We start from the raw sequence: 22,527 nt of genomic DNA on the forward strand, positions 1-22,527 counted from the left end.
TTATTATCATGTATAAAAGAATAGACATTATCGTTTAATTATAAATTAAATACAAGATAATAATTATTAATTATTTTAACTTAATTTTGCTTAACTACAATATTATATAAAGTTAGATTTTAACAGTAAATGTTATTTAAAAATCTTATTTTTGTTTAGTTACATATGGTTTTGTATTATTCTTTGTTACTTTAGAACAAGGGTCTATTGAATTTCACACGTGTCTTTTACGACTTTTCCTCATAGGGTTTTAAGTTCCATGTGGCGAGAAATAGTCCTTGAATTATTCAAGTACTTTTTATGGGTTCTGAGAATTCGGTTACAATGTCCTTTTGTACCGAAATATGTTTTTTTATTTTATTTTATTTTCTTTTGTAAATAAAACAGAGTTAACTAAAAGATGTTTATTACAACTGGTAAGAGTAAAAGCATTAAATAAATGATTTGAATATTTACTTCGAATGTAAAATTTAACTAATTTTAATCATTTAATATTTACTAATTTGAATATTTCATTTGAATTCGCGCTCTCATAATAGATAGCGCTCTAATAATAGGTAGCATCACCTGCTGGATGCACTAGGTGCATCACAACTAACTACTCTAGTCATTAAAATTTTGAAATATTTGAACTCAGCAAACTTCACTCGGGAGTGTGGCAAATTCCCACCCGTGCATATTCCCACTCATAAAAATTATGTTGGCAGCATTGGTTACTAACTATACCCTAAAAAATAGAAATTACCGACTGAGTAAGATCGTTAAATGTTAAATTTAAATTTAAAAAATCTATTTATTCTTCATATCACTTAATATTGAAGTTCAAGAATGTTACTTATTTTAAAAGAATATCTAGTGGGAATTTGCATTGTGCAAATTCCCATCAAATATTTGAAAAATATCAAGTGGGAATTTGCATCGCACAAATTCACACTATTTATTTTTAAAAATATCAAATGGGAATTTGCACAATGCAGATATTCTTTTATAAATCATCAAACATCGATACTAAAAGTGTAAATAATTTTTTAATATTTTTAGATTTTAAAAAATGATATACTTTGATATTTCAGTGAGAATTTAATCTACTTAAATTATTTTTTTTTCTATTAACTATGAAAAGTTCCGTTTTAATAAAATTAGTTAATTAAATTTAAAATCTTCATAAAAGAAAATTGCTAGTGGGATTGCTAGTATAGACTACACAAAATATTCACAAATATAAATAATGCTGTGAAGCGGGAAAGAATAGGAGTTACGGTAATTATTACGTGAAGCGTTCCACATTCACGTAACAGGATATTGGTAGGAAAGGATTGAGAAAGGAATGTGGAGAGGATCATCTTAATGTGAGTTTATAGAATGTGCAAGAAAAAATTATTAGATAGCTCGGACTGGGATTCGAACCCAGAACCTTCCGAAGACATGTCGGCTACTCTACCATTTGAGCTATCCGGTCTATACTAAATTTCCTTTCGCTTATTCTATATACATTAAGCTAATTTTGAGTACTCAAAATTTTTGCCAGTAGTGCAGCCTGAAAGGCATCTACGGAATTGAATGAACTTTTAACAATTGTTTAATCAGATTTGCGTAAAAAAGAATGAAAATACTTGTGTTTGTCGTTTATGTTAATAATTCTATATTCTATTGTTTAAATTTTGAAAAATATGCATAGAACAGGATATATTTCCACGCACTTTTAAGTAATTGTAATTTTAAAACTAAAAACTAAAAATTTTGAGTTTTTGCTTTGACAATCGTTAAGTAATAAATTAAAAATTCCAAAATTAAAAGAAAACAGCAAGAACAACATAAATTATTGGCGTTAGGTAAGAAAATAAGGACAATAAAATCCAGAAAATGTATCCTTAACCGTGTAATAATGAGAATAAATAAAAAAAAACTGATAAACAAATGGAATTAAAAATATAAAAAAATTATTTTTGAGTAGTCCAATAATTACTCTATTAAATTGACCTGAATCATAAAAGCCGTAACTTGAATAGTTTAAAAGATATAATTATTTAAAAATTCAAGTAATGCATTTTTTTATAAACAAATGTTTATAAAAATTGAACCATAATAGATATCGAGCGTATGAAAAATTTATTGTATAAATCAATAAATTGTTTGAAAGATCGTCTGGAATGTCAAAGACCATATCATTAATAGTTTAGAAGTTATAACAATTTATAAGTTAATGAAATAGTTTACCGCTTCAACTATGATGGGGTAAATTGTTTTAAAATTTAATAAAAAATAGAGAAAAAATTTTTTTACGACTTTTATGCGTATGGCTGAATTTGTAATTTTTTAAAGCAACGGAAGAAAAATAAAACGAAAATGTAAATTTGCTTATAACAAATTGTTTATAAAATAAACAATAAAAATTTAAATTAAAAAAAATTTTTTTTCATAATTATATTGAGATTTGTAAATGATGATTTAAAAAAAAAAATGGTTTCTTAATAAATAATTTGAATGGTGGATAAATGAAAAAAACAATTATAAAGAATTGAAAAATTTTTTTAAGAAAATTTTTTTAAATTCATTACTTTACTAAGAAATCAAAATGACAAAAAAAAAATTTTCAAAAATATTAAATTTGTCTATTTGTTTATAAAAAGTTTTTAAACAATTAATGTTAAAAATTTGTTAGCCAAGCTATTAAACGCTACATATTAATACAAAAACAACCAAAATTAAAAATTTAGGAAAAAAAATTTTTTTTATAACATTAGCTGGATATTTCTATTTTTGATAACTTTGAAAAATCATTACAAACAAATGAAAAAACTTTTATAAACTTTTACTACGCGGTTTTGTTCATTATTTATATAACAAGAGCTCCCAAAAGAAAAAAAATTTATAGACACATTTTTTAAACTTTTATAAGAGATTTTATGAAAACTCAAGTCTCCGAAAAATTAGTTAATTAACAATTAAATAACTTAAACAAAAATTAAGCTAAAAATTTTTAGCGTATAAAACCATTTGATAAATTTAATTGTGGAGATTATAAGTAAATTTATTTTGACTAATATATGTGAAAATGATTATAAATATTGTTATAAAAATACTGTAAATCGAAATAACATGCATGTAGATTGGTTATGAGTATTATAAACAAACAGCTAAGAGCTAAATAAACAATTATTATTATTATTATTATTATTGTAATTGTTATAGTTTTCACCAATAAAAATTGTTAATATATTTTATCAATTGATGACTTCTCAGCCCTCAATTTAAGTAAAAATTAATTTCGTAATATTATTTTCTCCGGTATGACTCAAATAAAAATAAAATTGAATAAAAAAAATTCATTGCAAGTATAATAAACATTTAGATTATTTCCGCCGTTAAAAGTTTAATTTTGTTTTCTCGATTTTCTCCGCTGGCGAGAATCGATCCTCTCCGCTGTCGATCACTGGTCTCAAAGAATCTCTCGCAGCTATCTAAGTAGATAACTGTCTTTGTCACCATGTGATTCTTAAGCCTCGAACATGAGTGGGTTTGTTTCTGATAATTTATTATTCATTATTGGTCGTATTTATTATTTTTTTTTTTTTTTTATTAACAATTAGTATATTTATGACTTACTATCATTAAAAAAAATTTCTCAATAGTTTGATATTTACTCTCTTTCCAAATAAAAAAAAATTCTACGATTCGTTTTATTTGATTATTAATCATTTAAAGACAATTATTAATTATTTGTTATTAGTTAAGAAAAAAAAAAATATTCGTCGTCGGCAAGAATCGCACCTCTGCTGCGACAACTATTGGTCTCGTGCAATTCCACGTAGCTATCTACGCATATATTTCGTTATCATCATCAAGTGAATTTTTAGCCTCGAGCATGAGTGAGGTTGTTTATTATTATTGCACGCCTCATAGCGCGAAGCGCGTGAGGTTGTGCTTTTCACTCGACTCATCAACGTCAAGCAATTTTGTGATCTTTAAATGCCTCTATCACAACCATATTACACTTATACAATGATATAAGTAGATGTACACCGAAAAAACACTTAAATTAAACCATCTTTTACTTTCTAAAATCATTTGATGTTGCTATTTTCAAAAAAAAAAAAAACATTTTGAAACAAATTTTACGTGGACGTCCGGATGTCACCCCATTTTGGATATACCAACGATTGCTCCCGAACAAATTGATATTTCAAGATCGGACTTTTTTTATTAGTTTAAGAATACGATGAACTGGGTCCGTATTTCATATCAGTGGCCTAGTTTACGTATTTTTTTTTTTTAAATTGAATTTTTATTAAAATTCACTACAACCGTACAAAGCCAAACGAACTTTTCTTATTTGTCACGTGAAAACTATGGTGCCACTTGATCAACCTAGATTTTTTAGACTGCGTGCGCATATGACAAGAAAAAAGGGCGCTGATATTTAAAAAAAAAAATAAAAAATATGTAAGAAATTACTTAATTATTTTTTTTTTTAATCAATTACACAATTAACTTTTTTCTTAAAAAATGAATGAGCGTTATGAGGTGTGCACTTTTGGATTTTCCAAACTTTTTTATACTTATTATTCGTAGTACTTAATTGTTTTTTAATTTTTTTATTGACAATAATTTATTTGAAACTAACTTATATAAATATTTTATTATTTATTATGAATATTGCAGTAATGCATTATTATTTCGTTTCAATTTCCGCGCCTAAATTTCCTCCAATCGCATTATTCAGTAGAGGGCGCTCTCGATTTCCTAAAAACTGCTAAAATTTTTTCTATACTAACGAAAAATATCTCCAGAAGTATAGTAATTTCTTTGCATACGTTGGTATCACCATTTTCCTCCGAGCACAAAATTCGCCTGTCTAAAAGCATTGAGTGAGCAGCCCCTGCAACTAAGTGCGCATGCACGAAAAGTTGTCAACATTCGCTAATTTAAGTTGAAATAATTGGAGTTATACTCATCATTTAATTATTTGAAATAATTATCTTTAATTTTTTATCGTATAAAATATTGCAATAATTTAATTATAATCATTAAATTATATTTTATTTATTTATTTATTTATTAGTTACAAACTTTTACAGAAATGAATTATCAATCACTTAATGACTCTCCTTTCTCATCCTGTACAACGAATTAATTTAATAATTAAATAATAATCACCTCAAAATCGCCTTCACAATGAAAAAAAATTAATCATTTACTAATGTATGTGTACTGTAATATTAAAAATAATTATAAGTAGACAGTGAATTTAATTTAATACAATTGAAGAAAATAAACTACAAAAGTAAAGCTGTACAAGGAAGAGAAGTCTAGAGCATCGAAGAATAGTTATCAAAGTTGTATAAAAAGAGTTAGTGTAAATGCCACAAAGTAAAGAGTTCTGTTAATGATTTATTTATTTATTATTATTTAGTTAATAGTGTGGCTTAAATAAATAAATTAGGCAGAAAATTGTCGTAGGAATTGTATCAACGTTCTCGTAGGTCTGCCACTCATTCCGCCATGCAAGTAATTAAGGTCGTCGTTGTTTGAACTCATGACACCAGCAATGTCCAAGTGCATCCATGGACATGCGTCACTTGCGAATTCGCGCAAAAATCCAGCCGCTGAGCAGGCACCACCGCCTTTAACTTTAGCCATGTTGTTGACATCTGCAGCTTTAACTGGTTCTAAAAAAAAATAAATAACAATTTAATTTAATATTTATATAAATATATAACGTTTCGAATTTTTCGCTGTGAAAATTTTCGAAAATAAATTCTTGGATTGCCAAAACGTCGAAAACAAATTTTCATTTTTTTTAATTTAAACGAAATCAATAATTTCTTGAATTTTTGAAAATTTTCTATTTTTATAACCAAAATTATTAAACGTTTAAATTCTGAAACGGAAAGTTAAAAAAATTCTTTTTTAATTTCTAAAATTAAAAAAAACAACAAAATTTTAATAAAAAACAAAAAAATAAAAAATGAAATAATAATAAATAAGTAAATGAAATAAAAATTATTTTTCATAATTTCAGTCAATTTTCACATTCTTAACATTCTTGAGGTAAGTGTGAAAAAAAAAATTTCTATATACCCTTTTTGGCATTAGACACGCGAAATAATTAAATTAAATAAAAATCTGTCTTGTATCATGATAATTACTTGTCATTTTATTGTTGTAGTGTTGCCACAAAGGCATTCTCCAAACACGATCGCCAGTGAAAGTACCAGCAGCTTTCAATGCCTCCCAGTAAGTGGCATCAGTTGAGAAAACTCCAGTAGCCGCGGCTCCCAGAGCGACTCCCATAGCACCAGTGAGGGTAGCGATGTCCAGCGTAAGCTTTGGTTTGAATTCAGCAGCGTAGCAGAGTGCATCAGCAAGAATGAGTCGCCCCTCGGCATCAGTGTTGTCGACGATAATCGTCTTCCCGTTCATTGCAATGACCAAGTCTCCGGGTTTGGTCGCCGAGCCGGACGGTAAGTTTTCCGTCAGTGGAATCAATCCGACGATGTTTACTTTTAATTTTAATTCTGCAGCTGCTTTTATTGAAGCTACTACACATGCGGCTCCTCCCATGTCTGCGCGCATTTCATCCATATTACCTGGGGACTGATTTAAAAATTTATTTTTTAATAATATAACTTTTTTTCAACAACAATTTCTTGAAATTAAAAAAAGCGCCATTCGGCTACACTCAAAACGGATAGGTAGATTTCTGGAATTAATATTGAAAAAGAAATCGACGTAAAAAATAGAACTTGTAATATATGAACGTTGTTTGACGATAAATGCCAAAAATTAATTTATTTTTAATTTTCCGAATTTTGAAATAAATTGAAAAAAGTCAACGAATAATAGTTTAAATTAAAGATAATTGTGTACTTTAAGATAAATTTAATAGATTCCATCCCTTCTTTACATCTGGAAAATTATTTCCATAAAATCGACGAAATTCAAAATTTTTTGAAAATAAAAAAAATATTTAGACACGCACAACTCGTAAACTAACCGGCTGACATCGCGCGTAATAGGTATCATATAAATTTTTGAGTCAATGCTATTTTTTAGCATAACTCGACGAGATCAAACATATTATAATAAAATTTTCTTAAAATTATGACATAAGACCCGCTACTATAAGTAGATTTTTAAAGAAATCTATCTAAAAATATAGTCTATTATTAATCTTAAAAATTAGTAGGTCACTTCAGACGATAAAAAAGAAATTCTTAGCTAAAGTTTGTATCTTGAGGCTTAGAAAACTTTTCTTTTTTCAACTCGCCTTGTTTTAAACTTTTTTTTTTTTTCTTTAAATTAACAGAAGTAGATTATGAATAAGATAATTACCTTAAGACTGATACCACCAGCATCAAAAGTAACTCCTTTGCCAACTAAAGCAATGGGAGCTTCGGTTACATCATTCGCTCCCTTATAATGGATTTCCAAAAACTTGGGCTCTTGAACGCTACCGCGAGACACACTTAAAAATGATCCCATTTTTTTATCTTCAGCCCATTGCTTGTCATGAATAATAACCTGGACATTAATAAGCGAACGGAGGGTGCTGGCAACAGTATCGCTAAAGATCGTTGGGGTCATTAAATTCGCAGGCGTGTCAGCTAACCGACGTGCCCAATTCTGAGCTTGTGCTTTTATTTTACCGACCTCCCAGCTGTCTCTGAATCATCAAAATAATTAAAGTTAAAATGAGCTTTATTATCAAACAATTGTTTAATATTGATGAAAAAAAATATGAGTTCTAATGAATTTTAGAAAATACTATTAAAGATAGTTTCACATTTCCACTACAGTAATACGCACTTACCCTAGTTTCAGGATAAATTAGTTATAAATCAATTCTCTCTCGAACAATTTAATTTACAGTTTGCTATTTTAAGAATTTAAAATTTCAAGTAAAAAAAAAAAAAAAAAAAAAACTTACGCTTGATCAGAACCGTACAATGAAACATTGGGCAAAACTTTCTGCTTAGATTTGTTCTTGAACTCCCGAAAAATCCAGGAAGCGAGAAGCGAGCCTTCAGCAGCGGCTTCAGCATCTCCCATCGGCTCGACGTCAATTTCTTTAACGTCAACATTCTCAAGGGCACCGCATCCAGCTGATTGTAAATTATAATTTTAAATATAAATATTTTCTATTGATTATCTATTTATCTATTATTAATTAATTAATTAATAAACTCTTGAACTATGTTAGTACACTATGAGAAAATAAAATTTACCAGCAACAGCCGTACGAATGTTTTCTTTAGCTTCATCAATCTCTTCCAACACGTTGATTCCAACATTTTTCTTGCCAAGTCCTACTACGGCAACGCAAGCATGCTGTGCATTTTCAAGGCCCCAGAAAACGCGAGTTTTGCTCTTTTTTATTTTTGGTCCAGCACTGAAATTATTTCATTCTATTAGTTTTATTCAATCCAATTAAATTAATTAATTAATCTAGAAACTTTAAAATCGGTTGAGTTCCGAAAGGAATAGAGTCCAAGGATCGAATTAATTATAAAATTAATTAGACATTAAAACGTATTTATTTTTATATTCTAGCATTAGGACACTGAATCAATCTTAAATTAATTAGATTCATTAAACATTTTTTTTTTCAAAATACATTCTAAAAATATACTATTTCTTTTCGTTTCATTCTCTTTCCTTTAAATTATTTTTACATAATATTTACTTCAATTTATGCAATTATAATTATAATTAATAATATTTAATTATTTATGTTCTTCACTTTAGTCACAACATCCGATTAGCATGGAAGTTTTCGTAAAACCTGATCATGCATTGATAAACTCCATCTCTTCGTTAATCATTTAATTAATTTTTTATAATTAACAATTATAAATAAAACCTCTACTGATATTCGCATCTAATGAACAATTATTTCAAGTAACCCTAATTCTCTATTTAAAATTCGAGAGATTAAACAATGTAAGAAATAATTACTAATCACTAGTCTGGGTCAAAAAACCAGTTCATTTTTTTTTCATCGAATATCAAAATTTTTTTAAATAATATCAAAATTATAAAATTATAATTACTTAAAAAATTTTTTTGGACGAGTAAAAAATCACTTGAACAAATTTAGAAAATTCGAGGAAAAAATGAAAATTTTTTTTCCCACTCTTCACTAATCACAAAATTTAAACTTATAATTAACTTTACTTTAAATTGGCACATTATTATTTAAATTTAAAAAATAGTTCGTTATTTTACAATTAATCAAAAGCCTGAGAACTTAATTAATATTCATTAAATAAAAAAAAAATACAATAAAAGATTATTGAAAACTTAATAATTAATTAAAAAAAAAGCCTGAGATAAAAAATATAAAGCACTCTCTGAATATTAAAACATATCTTATTACGAGGCGTGCGATAAATTAAACAAGCTCAAGAATTTTAATAATCCCTTGAGAATTAGCAGCTACAACGACGTTTGAGTTTTGCCTCCAGCAAACCGCGGAAACAAATTCATTTGACTCCTCTTCACGCCTCTCCTGCATCTCGAGGACACTTCTCACTGGATCAAATTTGTAGGAGAACAATTGTTTGGTCAGTCCTTTATAGTAAACATAGAGCGCGTTGTTTTCAGATCCACATGCTACATAATCACCATCAGTAGCAAGCCCGACGAAATTCTTCTCATTGATATGCCCAACGAAGGACCTCAAGCAGTGAGGATTATTGATGTTCCATACCTTAAGCTGTGAGTCCGTGCTAGCCGACACAATCTCTTCTTTGTTGATAAATTTAACATACGAAACAGCTTTGCGGTGTCCTTTGAAGACGCAGAGTGCCTCTTTGAGGTTCCTCAGGTCGTAATAATGCACACAGTGATCAGCAGACCCAAAAGCCAGGTGACAAGAGCTCCTAGGGTTGAATTTAACGCAGCATACATTCGCCTTGGCCTCCAAAGAAGCTACCGAGTGATCAATATTAAGAGACCAGAGCTTCACGCGCGCGTCGTCGGACCCCGAGGCGATCAGCCGCGTGTCTACGTCATTAAAGTCCACGGACCAGCACCGCTTCTCGTGCTCCTGAAAGGCTTTTATTCTCTGACCAGTGGTCGCGTCCCAGACCGTCACTGTGCCCTCGTAGTCCGACGAGGCCAGCATTCCTTTGTGGTAAGAATTCCAAGAAACGCAAGAAATTTTCGAACTGGAGATCATCTCCACGCAAGGATAGTGAATGTCCACCGAGTCGCGGACTACAGACCCGAATTCGAATACTTTTATGCGCTTGGTTACGCCAGCAATAGCGAAAAATTCGTTGTCTTTGTCAAACTCAATGCTCGAGACTATCGTCGAGTTATTGAAGATGTCTGAGGAGTAATTCAGCGTCGCCAGGGGTCTCAATGCACTGTACCGAGAAAATTTAATCAGATTCTCTCTGAAAACATCCAGCCCGGAGCTCATCCCATGAACAGTGTCAATCGCGGTGAGCTTCTGAGAACCTAGCAGAAGGTCTTTAGCTCGAGCTTCGAAGTAGCAGGACACAAAGTCGTCGAAATGAGCGTACATCCTCTTCCTCCTGGCAGCAAGAGTTGATACTGCTGAGGCGTACTGCTTCTCATCAGCACTGACGTTCCCAGTCTCCGGCTTCACCATGTTAGAATCTATAATATCAAGCAAGTCAATCATTTCTTTGCGTATCGCAGACATTTGGGCAGTTTCATTCTCTCCAGCAGAAGATTTGATATCCTCAACTCGAGGACACTTGCTTTGGACATCTCTTAAAATACTTTCGACCTCCAGCATGTCGTGCTGAATTAAAGCGACCTCTTTTTGCAGCTGGTTCCTCTGCTCCTCTTTCTGCTTGAGCAAGTGTTTGAGAAACTCGTGGAGCAGTTTGTTCTGCGCGGCACACGACTCGGCTTCCAGCAAGTGCTTTTGCTGTGTCAAGACCTCCAACATGACATTTACGTCTGGCAAAGTTAGATTAGCACTTTCCGCAGCTACGAAGTCTCTGAGTCCGTCGCAAATTGGCAGCTCGCTTGCGCTACCGCGACGCTTGTCTCCGTGCAGGCATCCGACGTCCCCAAGGCCGCGAACTTTGGTCTTGTACTTGGAGATCAGCTCGTTGAGAAGAAAGTTCGGAAATATGTCTTGCTGCGTGAGCGTGAAGCTGCATTTCGGGCAACGCCCAATTGTCTCGAGGGTTTTTCCGATGCACTTGTAGCAGAAAGTATGGCCACACCGCGTTATGTGGGCCTCCTCGATAACTTCAAAGCATATTGGACACAAGTAGTCGTTGTTTTTATCTTCTATTGAGCCGCCAATACCGTGCAAGACATTCGCTGTCGCTGATTGCCGCTTGTTCGTTGCCGTCGGTGTTCCGCTGCCCCCAGCACCCGGTGCAGCCATGATTGCTTTTATCTTTAATTTACTATCTTACAATTTATTATTTATTATTTGTATTAAGTATTAATCGATCAATGACCCGGGGTGTTATTTACTCTTACTCTTTACTGTTAATCTTGATTCGTGTTATCTTAGCACCCTAGCCTCTCCTGAAACAATCAAAATGATGCCAGTGAGCTCAATTTTTATTATTTGAATAGAAGTAATATTGTTAAAATAATTATAAATATATGTGAGTATTTTTAAAAAATAAAATAATTTATTTGTTTGACTGATTAATTAAATAAATAAAATTATGTCAGATGATAAGCTCAGGCAGCATTGAAATAATTGTTTCAGGAATATTTATTTATATTTTATATACTAATATTATTAATTTTTTATCATTTAATTTCTTTGCATATTTATTAGAGGTTAAAATAAACAAAGAAATTACTCATTGTAAATAATTCGTTTTTTTTTTTCTTTTTACAATTACAAATGCTATTGTATCGTATTACGTCGCTTTATCAGCAATATTATCGCACTATTATTATTGTTCGCATGATTCATGAGTAATGAAAATAAAATAAATGAACGTGATTGAAATTAAATAAATGCGATATATAAAATAAATTCAAGAGTTTTGGTAGTTGAAAAATAACATTATTATATAGTATTTTTTGTTTTGATTTTTTGTTATTATTAATTTACACTTTTATACTTACAGGTTTATGTTTGTGACCAATTTACCGTTGACGAGTTCATTATATTTAGCAGCTGCTGGAGTTAGGACAACGTCATTATCATTATCTCCTTCGTAAACTCCCAGTAATAATCCTCTCTATTAATCAAAATAATAATAATTAGTTAAATAAAATAAAACCAAATATATTTAATTTAAATGATTGATTGATGAATGGACGACGAAAAATGGAATAGAACTAAGACGAAAATAATAATGTTTAGCAAATTCTAATTTTGGAGTTGCTTTGTGAATAATACATGAAATTAATTGAAGAGAAATGCGGCGAGGCTAGTTAGAATTTAGGGCAGGTTGGAAACTGGAGCGAGAGGAATTTTAGAGTAGATAGTAGGAAATAGATAGTAGGAAATAGATAGTAGACAGTTGATATTATAGCAGTGAACGGATACTGGATTGTGGAAAATCTAGTGATTGGAAAATTAAGGATGAGGTGAAATCATGATTAAGGAAAATTTTATGGCTTGAGTATTTTTATATTTGATGAGAAAAATCAGCAGATCGCGTGGAAAATTTTTGTGGGAGGTGAGGGTGATAGCGACGGAGATGATGTACTTGGCTTACCTTCATTTTGGAACAGCTGCTGTAATAACGTTGAGATAAAGTCACTAGCTGATGAACTGTCTTCCTCGGGCTGATCAGAAACAATGCCATGATTTCAGCATTACGAGTTGAGAGTGAGAGAGAGGAAACGAGAACACAAGAGAGAGATTGGGGACGCGTGCGCAGTTATTATATATGGAGGAAATTTTGCTTTTTTCATTTTTCGTTGGCAGCGCTGTGTGTTATGGGAGACTTGATCGTTGTATTATGAATTTTATAATTAAATTTTATCACAATAATTGTTTTATTAACAAAAATGTATTTTTCTTCTTTGATAATAACCAAATATGACATGTTATTTAAATATAAATAAAACTATATAATTACTTGTACTATTTTTTTTAGTTCAATAATCCTTGATAAGTTTTATTGAAAAAAATAAAAAAATATCAAGGGTAAGTTAAAAGCCCCAGTACTTGCTCAGGAACCAATATCTGCTCACTCCATGTATTTGTATATCTGCATTTGTGAATATAGATATACAAGTACATGGAGTGAACAGGTACTGGTTCCTGAGCAGGTACTGGGGCTTTTACCTTAGTTGTATTTTTACGATTCTGAAATGAACAGATATCTAACAATTTTTTTGTTTTTATAACAATTAAATTATTACAAAAAAAAAATTTCACAGGTAGAAATTTTTTTTTTTTTTTTTTTTAATTTGTTTAAAGTCGCATAAACTACTAAGATCATGAGCGACTACGGTAGGGGGTAAAATTTTGATATTGGAACTCGTTTTATTTTTTGGGCTGAGCAGAATAATACACTTAAATATTGAAAATATTCATTTTATATATATATATATATATATATATATATATATATATATATATATATATATATATATATATATATTATATTCAACTTATATATGTACATCGAGAATTATGCTAATAAATACATTTAATAATAAAATTTTACAAGTTAAATTGTAACATGGGATCTTCTTCAAGGCTCCGCTTCATCTGGAAAGCCTCCAATTCTTCAGCAGTAGGCTCCTTGACCTGGTACATGGAATTATACGGTCGTTTCCTCTCGTCCATTTTCATGAGCCTATCAACTTCCTTTTGATGTTCTTCTTCCTTTTTCAAAGCACGTTTAAGCTTCTTCTTGTGCTTTAGATTCTCCTTATGCCGCCTCCGCTTTTCTTTTTTAGCAGAACTCTTACGCTCACTCTTGGATGTATTTTCTTGCTTTTCCTCCTCGTCCTCCTCATCTTCAGACGAAGATGACGAATCACTAGAGCTGGATTCATCCTTTTGTTTTTTACTCTTCTTCTTTGGTTCTTCTTTCTCCTCAACTTCCCCGGATCTCGACGGAGCAGTCATGTTCTGAGCTGCTTCAGCAGCAGCAATTCCAGCTTCACCAGTGCAATAAGAATTCTTAGAATAGGAATGACAGCATTTGAATCCCCACTGTCCTTTACACCACCAGGAGCCCCAGACCGATGTGTGATTATGTATAAAGACGTCTTCTTCGTACCTCGAGCGAATAACCTGTTTTTCTTGACCTTTTATGACTTTTCCACTACGGGAATATTCAACATAGTGTTCGGATTGTGCCGACACCAGGTCGAGATCTGGCTGTTTCAGATGTTCCTCGCCTCCATAGCGTTCGATAATACTAGACTTAACTTCATTCTTCAGCTCGTCACGCTTTTTGTCATACTCCTGCTTCAATAATTCCAACTTGGTGGGCTCAGCAAGCAAATGAACATCAACACCCTTCTCGTAGGCATCCCAAGCAAACAGCTGAGCGTTTGCATGCTTGGAAGTATCACCAGTGAACCTTACAAAGTTTTCTCCTTGATAATCCACCTCGGCACTCTTTCCAGCATAAGGATTGTCTCTCATAGAACGCGTCTTAGGATCATAGTAAGCCGAGTTCGGATCCAAATTACGCAAATACTTGGCAGTGTCTTCACGGATTCGCAAATTACGGACAGTAATACGTTGCTTGGAGTCAACTTTAGTACCAGGCATGTCAACTTCGTCGACGTATTTGTCCTCATCTTTGTCGGAATCCTGGCCACCATCGTCTTCTCCAGTGTTTAACTTCTCAGCACGTATCTGTCTCTTGGCATCCTCAATCTTCTGGTATTCCTCGACGATAGCGCGATGCTCTGCAGGATCGTAACCTGCCCATCGGTCGCGCTTTCCATCATAGTCCGTTGACAAGCTCGGTTGCGCAAAACTGTTGGGTGCAATGTTTTTGTTATTCCAACGCGCACCTACTTTGCGAGGTCTGTCGAAGCAGTCTTTCTTTTTGTGATCTTCAGCACCGCAGTTCTCACAGGAACCGGGTTTCCATTTTTTAGCGACCTTTGACGTGTCGACACCACGACGGTACCAGTCGTCTATGCCACTCAGAGTCTTTTGTTTCTCTGGCTGGGGCCGCTGGTGCTTCAAAGTAGGACCAGTTGCTCCAAAGTACCATGGTGTTGCGCTAATATACTGAGGAATATGTGGATTGATGTCTTTACCTTCTTCATCAACAGCTGCAGGCGCTGTACCAGCTTTTCGGGCTTCTTCTAGCTCCTTGGCTTTTCTCCAGTCCTCACGGCTCTTCTTTTTAGGGACCAGCTCCTCTTCTTCCTTCTCCACCATGTTCTTTAATGATGGGTTCTCCATTTTGTTTTATACTGTTGAAAATAAAATTAATTAAATTATTAAAAATAAATATGTTGACTTATAATTTTAAAATATTGAAAATTAACAAGTATCAGATTATTTTAATAAATAAATCACAAATGGTTGAATAAAAATATTATAAATTACTTTTTATTAATATTTAATGTGTACGTTGAATAAATAAATTTTATTTTATATATAAATAAAATTTTTCAGAATTAATTTCTTTTATATTTAATAACCAATTTACTTTTAATAATTATTTAAAATTACTTACTTATATCATTAAACACTTGAATTTATATTTTAATAAATATAATAAATATAAAAAATATTGATTCCAACAGAACGTCTAATAACGAATGTTATTATTTACTACTTTAGAGATTTAGGTTAGATCGCCATTTTAAAGTCCCGAGTGCGCGCGCACTTTTCTGTAAATTTAGCGGTAAATTTAAATTACTAACATTGTAGAAGAAATAAAGAAAGAAGATAATAAAAGCCTAATAAGTTTTATCAACTCTAATAATTATTAAAATAATTAAATATAACACTAATACATCACATTAAATACAATACTGAGTATGATTAAATATCTTGTTAAGTTAAATAAATATTTCAGATTATTTTATTATTTATTTATAAAAATTAATTTTTATATTATTTAAACAAAAAAAAGTAACTCTTGCGGCAAGTTATCGACTCGAACGCGCAAGCGCAGGAAACAAGTCCCATCGGGCCCATTAGCGAGTGAGTGGTGGTAGAGTAGTAAAAGTATTAGTAGAAATTAATAGTATTAGTTGTTATGTACCCAAGAAGTGAACCAAGAAGTATAAAGGCCCGAGCGATCCCCTCTACCTTCATCATATATATTCTGATCGGGTCAAATCGTAGCTTGGAGATCGGCTCAGCCCGATAAGTGACCTAACCAGCAGCAGCGGACAGCGGACCCAACCACCAACACACACCACTTACCACTTATGATTATACTCAGTACAGTTCAGTATTGAGGTATCGAGTGAACAAAACGATTAGTGTGGATTAGTGTGAGAGTGAGATACCAGACAGATACCACATAATCTAGAATAATAATATTGAAATGTTTAGATAATTGGGGACTGTTATCAGTAGGCCCTTATAGTTATAATTATCAATAATAACACACACCATCTGAGCATATTGTTGTCTTGCAATTATAATCCTCGAGTACCCACAACTATACTCTGGAATATTACTGTACCATATTAATGTAACCATCCACCATACCAAAGAATTTAAAGACTCGCATTCCAGATCCAGCTGCGAGGTATTTGGAATGCAAGATCAAGATGGTGGTAGCTATAAAACTTATATCCGATTATGTCATAAATTGCTGATCATTCCCGTCACTGTAATCCAGGTAAACTAGAAAAAATAATAAATAAATATTTATTTTATTAATTAAAAATTAAATCATTTTTTCTGATACTTACAATGAATAAAATTAATGGGTAATAAATAAAATATTGTCAATGTAGGTCGGAGAATGGAATGGATAACTCTTGCCCTTTACTATTTAACTCGTTCGGGGACTCAATCACCGACCGGACAATCAATCACCAGCTACAAAAACTGTCTCTTTATTCTCCAGCGTCAGATTCCATTGACTTGGGATACCATACGCTCGACAACAATCCATGCAGGTCCTCTTCCTCTCCCACTGTTATCACCAATGTTAATCCTCGACATCATTACCAGCACCATCACCAGCATCAGCACCAGCATCAACATCAACATCAGCACCAGCATCAGCAGATTTATAAGCGCATCGCAAACCCGAACCTCTGCCAGCTGGATGACACAATCCTCTTGAAGATATTCAGCTGGCTGAGCACCAGGGAAAGATGTACCCTAGCTCAGACCTGTCGACGGCTCTGGGAAATCGCGTGGCATCCGTCACTCTGGAAGGAGGTAGAGATACGGTATCCTCAGAATGCGACCACTGCGCTGAGGTCTATCGCAAGACGCGGCTGCCACTCATGTATAAGACGGCTGGTGGTTGAAGGCGCTACCGGGTTCTCTGGGCTGTTCTCCATGTTGCCGTTTGCCAGCTTGACGTCTTTGGTGCTCCGTCACTCTCGGCGGGTAACTGATCCGAATGTCACCACTATTCTAGACAACTGCGTTCATTTGAAAGAGCTAGGTCAGTGGAAATTTATTTTATATTCATTGCAATTAGCTACCTGCAGTCATGTGATAAGAATTATTGATAAAAGAACTTGGGCTTGATGGGATTTTAATTTTTTTAATCATAATATACAGTTTGGATACTTTTTAAATAAATTTTAAAAATAATATTGCTAAAACAGGATCAATTATCAATAATTTAATGGACGAATGTGACGGAACAAATATATAGAATCAATAAAACAAGATGATATCGAAATTGAGAGACATCTGATGATTTTTTTAACAAATAAATTATATCAAGAAAAATTTATTTAAAAAATTCCATCTTTAGAAGCTCTAAAAAATTATAAATTCAATTTTTTAAAAATAATTTTCTAGACATAGTTTATTTTTAAAGAAAAATCACAAAATTTTTTAGTTAGTTTGAAAATAGCTTTATTTATCATTAGTTTGTTACATAACGAGGTTACATATTTTTATATTTTGACGTTTTTATGAATTTTACCTATCTAACGACTTAACAAATTATTTATTTTCTATGTATATTTTATGTTTTTTCTTCTTACATAGAGTTTCTGATTTATTTTCGTGGTAAAAATTAACAAAAAAATCCACTAGACAGATTAAAATAAAAAAATTGTCAAGTGTCTTCTAATTTCAGTGTCATAAAATTATTCAAAACTCTTCCAATAATTGATTGTCACCAAAAAATATGTAAAATCGTTAAAAGACTCAAATTTACCTCAAGAGTTTAAAATAAAAATATGCCAAAAAAATTTCACTTATTTTTTTGATTATTTAGATGATAATTTTACTATCATTTTACTATCTTCGTATACCGCAGGCTAATTGTGTCATGTATGATAATTCATTCTTAATTCATGGCATACGTATCTGGAATGCACTGCCAGCTGAGACTGTGGCTGTAGATAATTTGGTTGAATTTAAAAATGCTTGCTTCAATCACTTTTTTGAACATGACAATTAACAATTGCAATCTTTATTTTTGATCTTATTTAAATATTTTTTCTTGTAGAATTATTATGACTTTAAATTAAGTTATTTGTTTGTATTAAATAATCTATTTGGATTTTATAACATTTGAAATTAAATCTAATTGTAAACCTTTAATTAGTTAAGTAATCTTGTAACCTATGTAAACCAATGTAATTTAAATATTGATGGCTTTGAGGGAGCTTAGGTTCCAGAGCCAAATAAATTTTTTATCTATCTATCTATCTATCTATCTATCTATCATCGGAAAAAACATCAAACTTTTAAAAAACATAATTACAAGTTACGACCTTTTTGATAATATCAAATTTAAACAAAGAAATCCATTTTATAATAAAGATACGCCCGTCAAAAAATTTTGCTGATTCTCTTAATTATATGGATTAATATATGACATTTTACAATATTTATATACACAAAAAAAATAAATAAATGAAAAATTATATCTATGTTCAAATTTAAATCTATTTAGAATAACTCCGAAAATTTATTAAAATAAATTAACTATCTTAGAAAACCACTTGAAACCTTTAAAAGTTACAAATTTTGATCAAGACCTTTCTGATGCAAAATTTACAAAAAAAACCTATTTTATCATATTAATACGTCAAAGAAAAATTTTCTTTATTGTATTAACTATATAGATAGAGCTATAAATAATAAAAAAAATTTTTTTTTCTCGGTAGATCTTACTGGGTGTGTAAATGTCACTCGCGCGTACTCACACGTCGGCTCGACGCAGCTGGAATCGCTGGATCTGAGTGATTGTCACGGCGTCGATGACTCGGGACTGGTGTTGACCCTGTCACAGATGTCCCAGTTGACGTTTTTATACTTGAGACGTTGCATCCGGATCACGGACGCCAGTTTGATATCGATAGCGAGTTATTGCACCTGTCTGAGACAGCTCTCGGTGTCGGACTGCACCAGGATAACCGACTACGGAGTGAGAGAGCTCGCTGCCAGACTTGGTCCTTCTCTTCGGTACTTTTCTGTTGGTAAATGTGATCGTGTCTCCGATGCCGGACTCCTGGTGGTCGCGAGACACTGCTACAAATTAAGATACTTGAATGCACGAGGCTGTGAAGCGCTCAGCGATATCGCGACCTGCGCTCTGGCTCGCGGGTGTCCCAGGCTCCGCGCGCTCGATCTTGGAAAGTGTGATATCGGAGATCCGACCCTGGAGGCTCTGTCCACCGGGTGCCCGAATCTCAAGAAACTATCTCTCTGCGGCTGTGAGCGCGTGACTGACGCAGGCCTTGAAGCTCTCGCGTACTACGTCCGCGGACTAAGACAGCTTAATATTGGAGAGTGTACCAGAGTCACTAAGGTCGGGTACCGCGCTGTCAAAAGTTACTGCAGGAGGTGCGTGATAGAGCACACCAATCCCGGATTCTCCAGCTGATTTATTTGCCGCTTTGCTATGTTTAATTTTTTATTTATTAACAATTTATTATTCGGGATGTTTTCGGCTGTAAAATTTTTAATTGCCTGCCTTAGCGACGAAATATATTATATTATATTTATTTAGTTTAATTCTTTACTTTTATATATATATATATATATATATATATATATATATATATATATATATATATATATATATATATATATATATATATATATATATATATATATTTCAATAACATTATCCTGTAATTTTATTGACTTTTTTTTCATTTTTATTATTTAATTAACATTAGCGCTTAAATAAATTTTATTGTAATTAAATATTTTGTATTTGTTTTATATGTTAATTATTTTAAAAAATAAATTAAATTTACATTACTTTTATTTGTTATATATTCATAAAATGGATTAATTTATAAAATTTTTGTTTTTTATAAATTTGAAATTCGGTAATAAAATTAATTTTATTTTAAATATTATTTTAATTTTTTTCTATAACAAATATATAAATTATAATTGTTGAGTTTGTATTTTTGATTGTCTGTGTAATTTTGTTTGTAACATATAAGTACATAAAATATTCATAAATTTAAAAAGATTATCTGTCGGCTACTTTCATAATTACAATATTTTTTAAATTATGATTGTTATTATAATTATTATGAACAATGACGAACATTTCTGAGGATATGAAAAGTAATTATTGCATCAAGCATAAGTAAATTGAGCGCTGCGTAAGTACGCAAGCGTCTAGAAAGTCATTGGGCCACGTGGTGTTCATCAAAACATCAAAATAACCTCCACACCCACTACAAACATCTTCTAGACCATTCTTTACTTATAAAATAAAAATCAGAAAATCACTTTTGAATTTCAAGTGCTAAACCAATACTTCAGCTTACTCACCATACGTTAACCTGTAAATAAAAATTACGAACATCAAGTGTCAGTGATATTTGTTTGTAATATAAGTAAGTTATAAATTAAATGTTAAAGTGACAAATATTTACCAAGAAAGTTAAAAATGAGTCGCAACGTAAGAAGAAGACAACCAGGTCTAGAATATGGACTCTATTTGCTGGGAATGCAAGCTGTCAATTATGGTGTAGACAAAATCCCACCTGTGACACTTCTGGCAATCATTGGCCAGGTAAGTAATAATTTACATCATCATCTTGCTTCTAAAATAATGATCCTGAAGTTATAACAGACATCTGTTGATTTTTTTGATTTTTAAAACAATTAAATTACTATGAAAAAATTTGAATAATAAAATTCCACATTTAGAAATTGAAAAAAATTACAAGTGCAAACTTTTTAAAATTATTTTTTTTTTTCTATGAAAATAAAAAACTTGTCAAATTTTTTATACCAAAATTAGCAGATGTTAAAAAATTTGTATTTTTTTTTTTAATAATTTAATTATAAATAAAAAAATATTTTATATAAATTGCACGGATAGCTTTTCAAATTTTCGACATGTGGAATTTTTTCTTTTATTTTTTTTTGTAATAATTTTTTCAGTAAAAAAAATTTTAAAAATGGTCAGATGTCTGCCAATTTCAGTATAATTCTAAAACAATATTTATTCATAAAAATTTAACTTCCAGGCGCTGTTATACACAGGATTGATTCAAGTACCCTGGAACTCTGAAGATGTCTGCATATCAGCTGTAAAAGTCCTGAAATACAAAGACTGGCGGTCATTTATAATCTCAAACTTTGAACACGGCTCGGACATGCATCTATACTACAATATGGTCTCTTTGATATTCAAAGGATCTTACCTAGAGCCAATGTACTCGACAGCTAACTTCGGGATACTCTTGGGAGTCCTGTCACTGGGCTGCAGCGGAATGTACGTATTTCTTTCATGGCTGCTGATGCAAATCACCGCTGACTACTCGTATTATACAACTTGCGCTATTGGATTTTCGGCGGTACTCTTTGCGCTGAAAGTTATTGTCGTCTGCGAGGAGCGAGATCGCTTGCATAACGTAGGTGGCTTCAGAGTTCCCAGCAAATATGCAGTGTGGGCCGAACTGGTGCTGATACACGTCCTGGTGCCCAATGCTTCCTTCGTCGGTCATCTTGGCGGAATTCTTGTCGGCTGTATTTATTGTTACTCATTCGTCGGAGCGATTATTGACAGTAAAATCAATATGATCACCGGAAAGCCTATTATTCACGAGGAGGCCTTCTACAGGAGACGCTCTTCGCTGTTTTTTTGAAACGACTGATTTTCGAACAAGTTTTGATACTTAAATACTTTTTTAAGGCTGTTAAAAAATTTTTAATATATAAAAATGTATATTGTATTTAAATATTTACATACTCCATTATTTTTTAAATTACTTTGGTTATTTATGATTATTTATAATACTTCCAATAATTCTTAGACTTTTTTGTGTGAGATAAAAAGTTCTAGTCTCTTCTTAAATAAATTTTTTATTGATGAAGATTTATTTTTAATTAAATTACAAAATAAAATCATTTTCAAATAAATAGTGTTTGATTTTGATTTTATTTATAAAAAAAAGTTGATCAATAAGATTAATTAAATTAACCTAAGAAAAGTAATAAAC

At 31.7% G+C, this 22,527-nt stretch overlaps 5 protein-coding genes across 6 annotated transcripts; 2 read left to right on the plus strand and 3 right to left on the minus strand.

The window, feature by feature from the left end:
- Positions 1-5,031: 5,031 nt before the first annotated feature.
- On the minus strand, positions 5,032-12,828 carry LOC123265106 (cytosol aminopeptidase-like). Its single transcript, XM_044728734.1, has 7 exons — positions 12,681-12,828; positions 12,082-12,197; positions 8,229-8,392; positions 7,931-8,105; positions 7,336-7,666; positions 6,150-6,597; positions 5,032-5,669 (listed from the first exon to the last, which is right to left on the minus strand). The coding sequence occupies exons 1-7, from the start codon at positions 12,768-12,770 to the stop codon at positions 5,440-5,442; spliced, it is 1,554 nt and encodes a 517-aa protein (XP_044584669.1). The 5' UTR covers positions 12,771-12,828; the 3' UTR covers positions 5,032-5,439.
- On the minus strand, positions 9,355-11,518 carry LOC123265101 (E3 ubiquitin-protein ligase COP1-like). The gene has a single exon (XM_044728727.1). The coding sequence runs from the start codon at positions 11,375-11,377 to the stop codon at positions 9,395-9,397; it is 1,983 nt and encodes a 660-aa protein (XP_044584662.1). The 5' UTR covers positions 11,378-11,518; the 3' UTR covers positions 9,355-9,394.
- A 755-nt stretch (positions 12,829-13,583) lies between the features above and the next one.
- Positions 13,584-16,412, minus strand: LOC123265103 (pre-mRNA-splicing factor Slu7). Of its 2 annotated transcripts, none has more exons than XM_044728731.1 (2): positions 16,318-16,412; positions 13,584-15,360 (listed from the first exon to the last, which is right to left on the minus strand). In XM_044728731.1, the coding sequence occupies exon 2, from the start codon at positions 15,347-15,349 to the stop codon at positions 13,637-13,639; it is 1,713 nt and encodes a 570-aa protein (XP_044584666.1). In that variant the 5' UTR covers positions 15,350-15,360; positions 16,318-16,412; the 3' UTR covers positions 13,584-13,636. The 2 variants fall into 2 exon arrangements, with proteins under 2 accessions (XP_044584666.1, XP_044584665.1); XM_044728730.1 differs by lacking the exon at positions 16,318-16,412 and adding an exon at positions 15,627-15,766.
- Positions 16,413-16,606: 194 nt separating this feature from the next.
- Positions 16,607-20,035, plus strand: LOC123265112 (F-box/LRR-repeat protein 7). Its single transcript, XM_044728753.1, has 3 exons — positions 16,607-16,748; positions 16,867-17,531; positions 19,219-20,035. The coding sequence occupies exons 2-3, from the start codon at positions 16,880-16,882 to the stop codon at positions 19,935-19,937; spliced, it is 1,371 nt and encodes a 456-aa protein (XP_044584688.1). The 5' UTR covers positions 16,607-16,748; positions 16,867-16,879; the 3' UTR covers positions 19,938-20,035.
- Positions 20,036-20,285: 250 nt separating this feature from the next.
- On the plus strand, positions 20,286-22,366 carry LOC123265144 (rhomboid-related protein 4-like). The gene is made up of 3 exons (XM_044728797.1): positions 20,286-20,305; positions 20,921-21,092; positions 21,553-22,366. Exons 2-3 carry the CDS (start codon positions 20,967-20,969, stop codon positions 22,171-22,173), a joined length of 747 nt encoding a protein of 248 aa, XP_044584732.1. The 5' UTR covers positions 20,286-20,305; positions 20,921-20,966; the 3' UTR covers positions 22,174-22,366.
- The last annotated feature ends 161 nt before the right edge of the window (positions 22,367-22,527 follow it).

This window comes from Cotesia glomerata, linkage group LG5 (genome assembly GCF_020080835.1).
Source record: "Cotesia glomerata isolate CgM1 linkage group LG5, MPM_Cglom_v2.3, whole genome shotgun sequence".
Taxonomy (NCBI): domain Eukaryota; kingdom Metazoa; phylum Arthropoda; class Insecta; order Hymenoptera; family Braconidae; genus Cotesia; species Cotesia glomerata.

What these genes read in the sequence shown, in the direction of transcription:
- LOC123265101 (XM_044728727.1), bottom strand. Translation starts at nt 11,377, where the DNA reads ATGGCTGCACCGGGTGCTGGGGGCAGCGGAACACCGACGGCAACGAAC.
- LOC123265106 (XM_044728734.1), bottom strand. Translation starts at nt 12,770, where the DNA reads ATGGCATTGTTTCTGATCAGCCCGAGGAAGACAGTTCATCAGCTAGTG. An exon ending in CATTCGTACGGCTGTTGCTG is followed by an intron (nt 8,106 to 8,228) that starts GTAAATTTTATT and finishes ATTTACAATCAG; the next exon opens with CTGGATGCGGTGCCCTTGAG. An exon ending in TTGTACGGTTCTGATCAAGC is followed by an intron (nt 7,667 to 7,930) that starts GTAAGTTTTTTT and finishes TTGATGATTCAG; the next exon opens with AGACAGCTGGGAGGTCGGTA.
- LOC123265103 (XM_044728731.1), bottom strand. Translation starts at nt 15,349, where the DNA reads ATGGAGAACCCATCATTAAAGAACATGGTGGAGAAGGAAGAAGAGGAG.
- LOC123265112 (XM_044728753.1), top strand. Translation starts at nt 16,880, where the DNA reads ATGGATAACTCTTGCCCTTTACTATTTAACTCGTTCGGGGACTCAATC. An exon ending in CGTTCATTTGAAAGAGCTAG is followed by an intron (nt 17,532 to 19,218) that starts GTCAGTGGAAAT and finishes TTTTCTCGGTAG; the next exon opens with ATCTTACTGGGTGTGTAAAT.
- LOC123265144 (XM_044728797.1), top strand. Translation starts at nt 20,967, where the DNA reads ATGAGTCGCAACGTAAGAAGAAGACAACCAGGTCTAGAATATGGACTC. An exon ending in TTCTGGCAATCATTGGCCAG is followed by an intron (nt 21,093 to 21,552) that starts GTAAGTAATAAT and finishes TTTAACTTCCAG; the next exon opens with GCGCTGTTATACACAGGATT.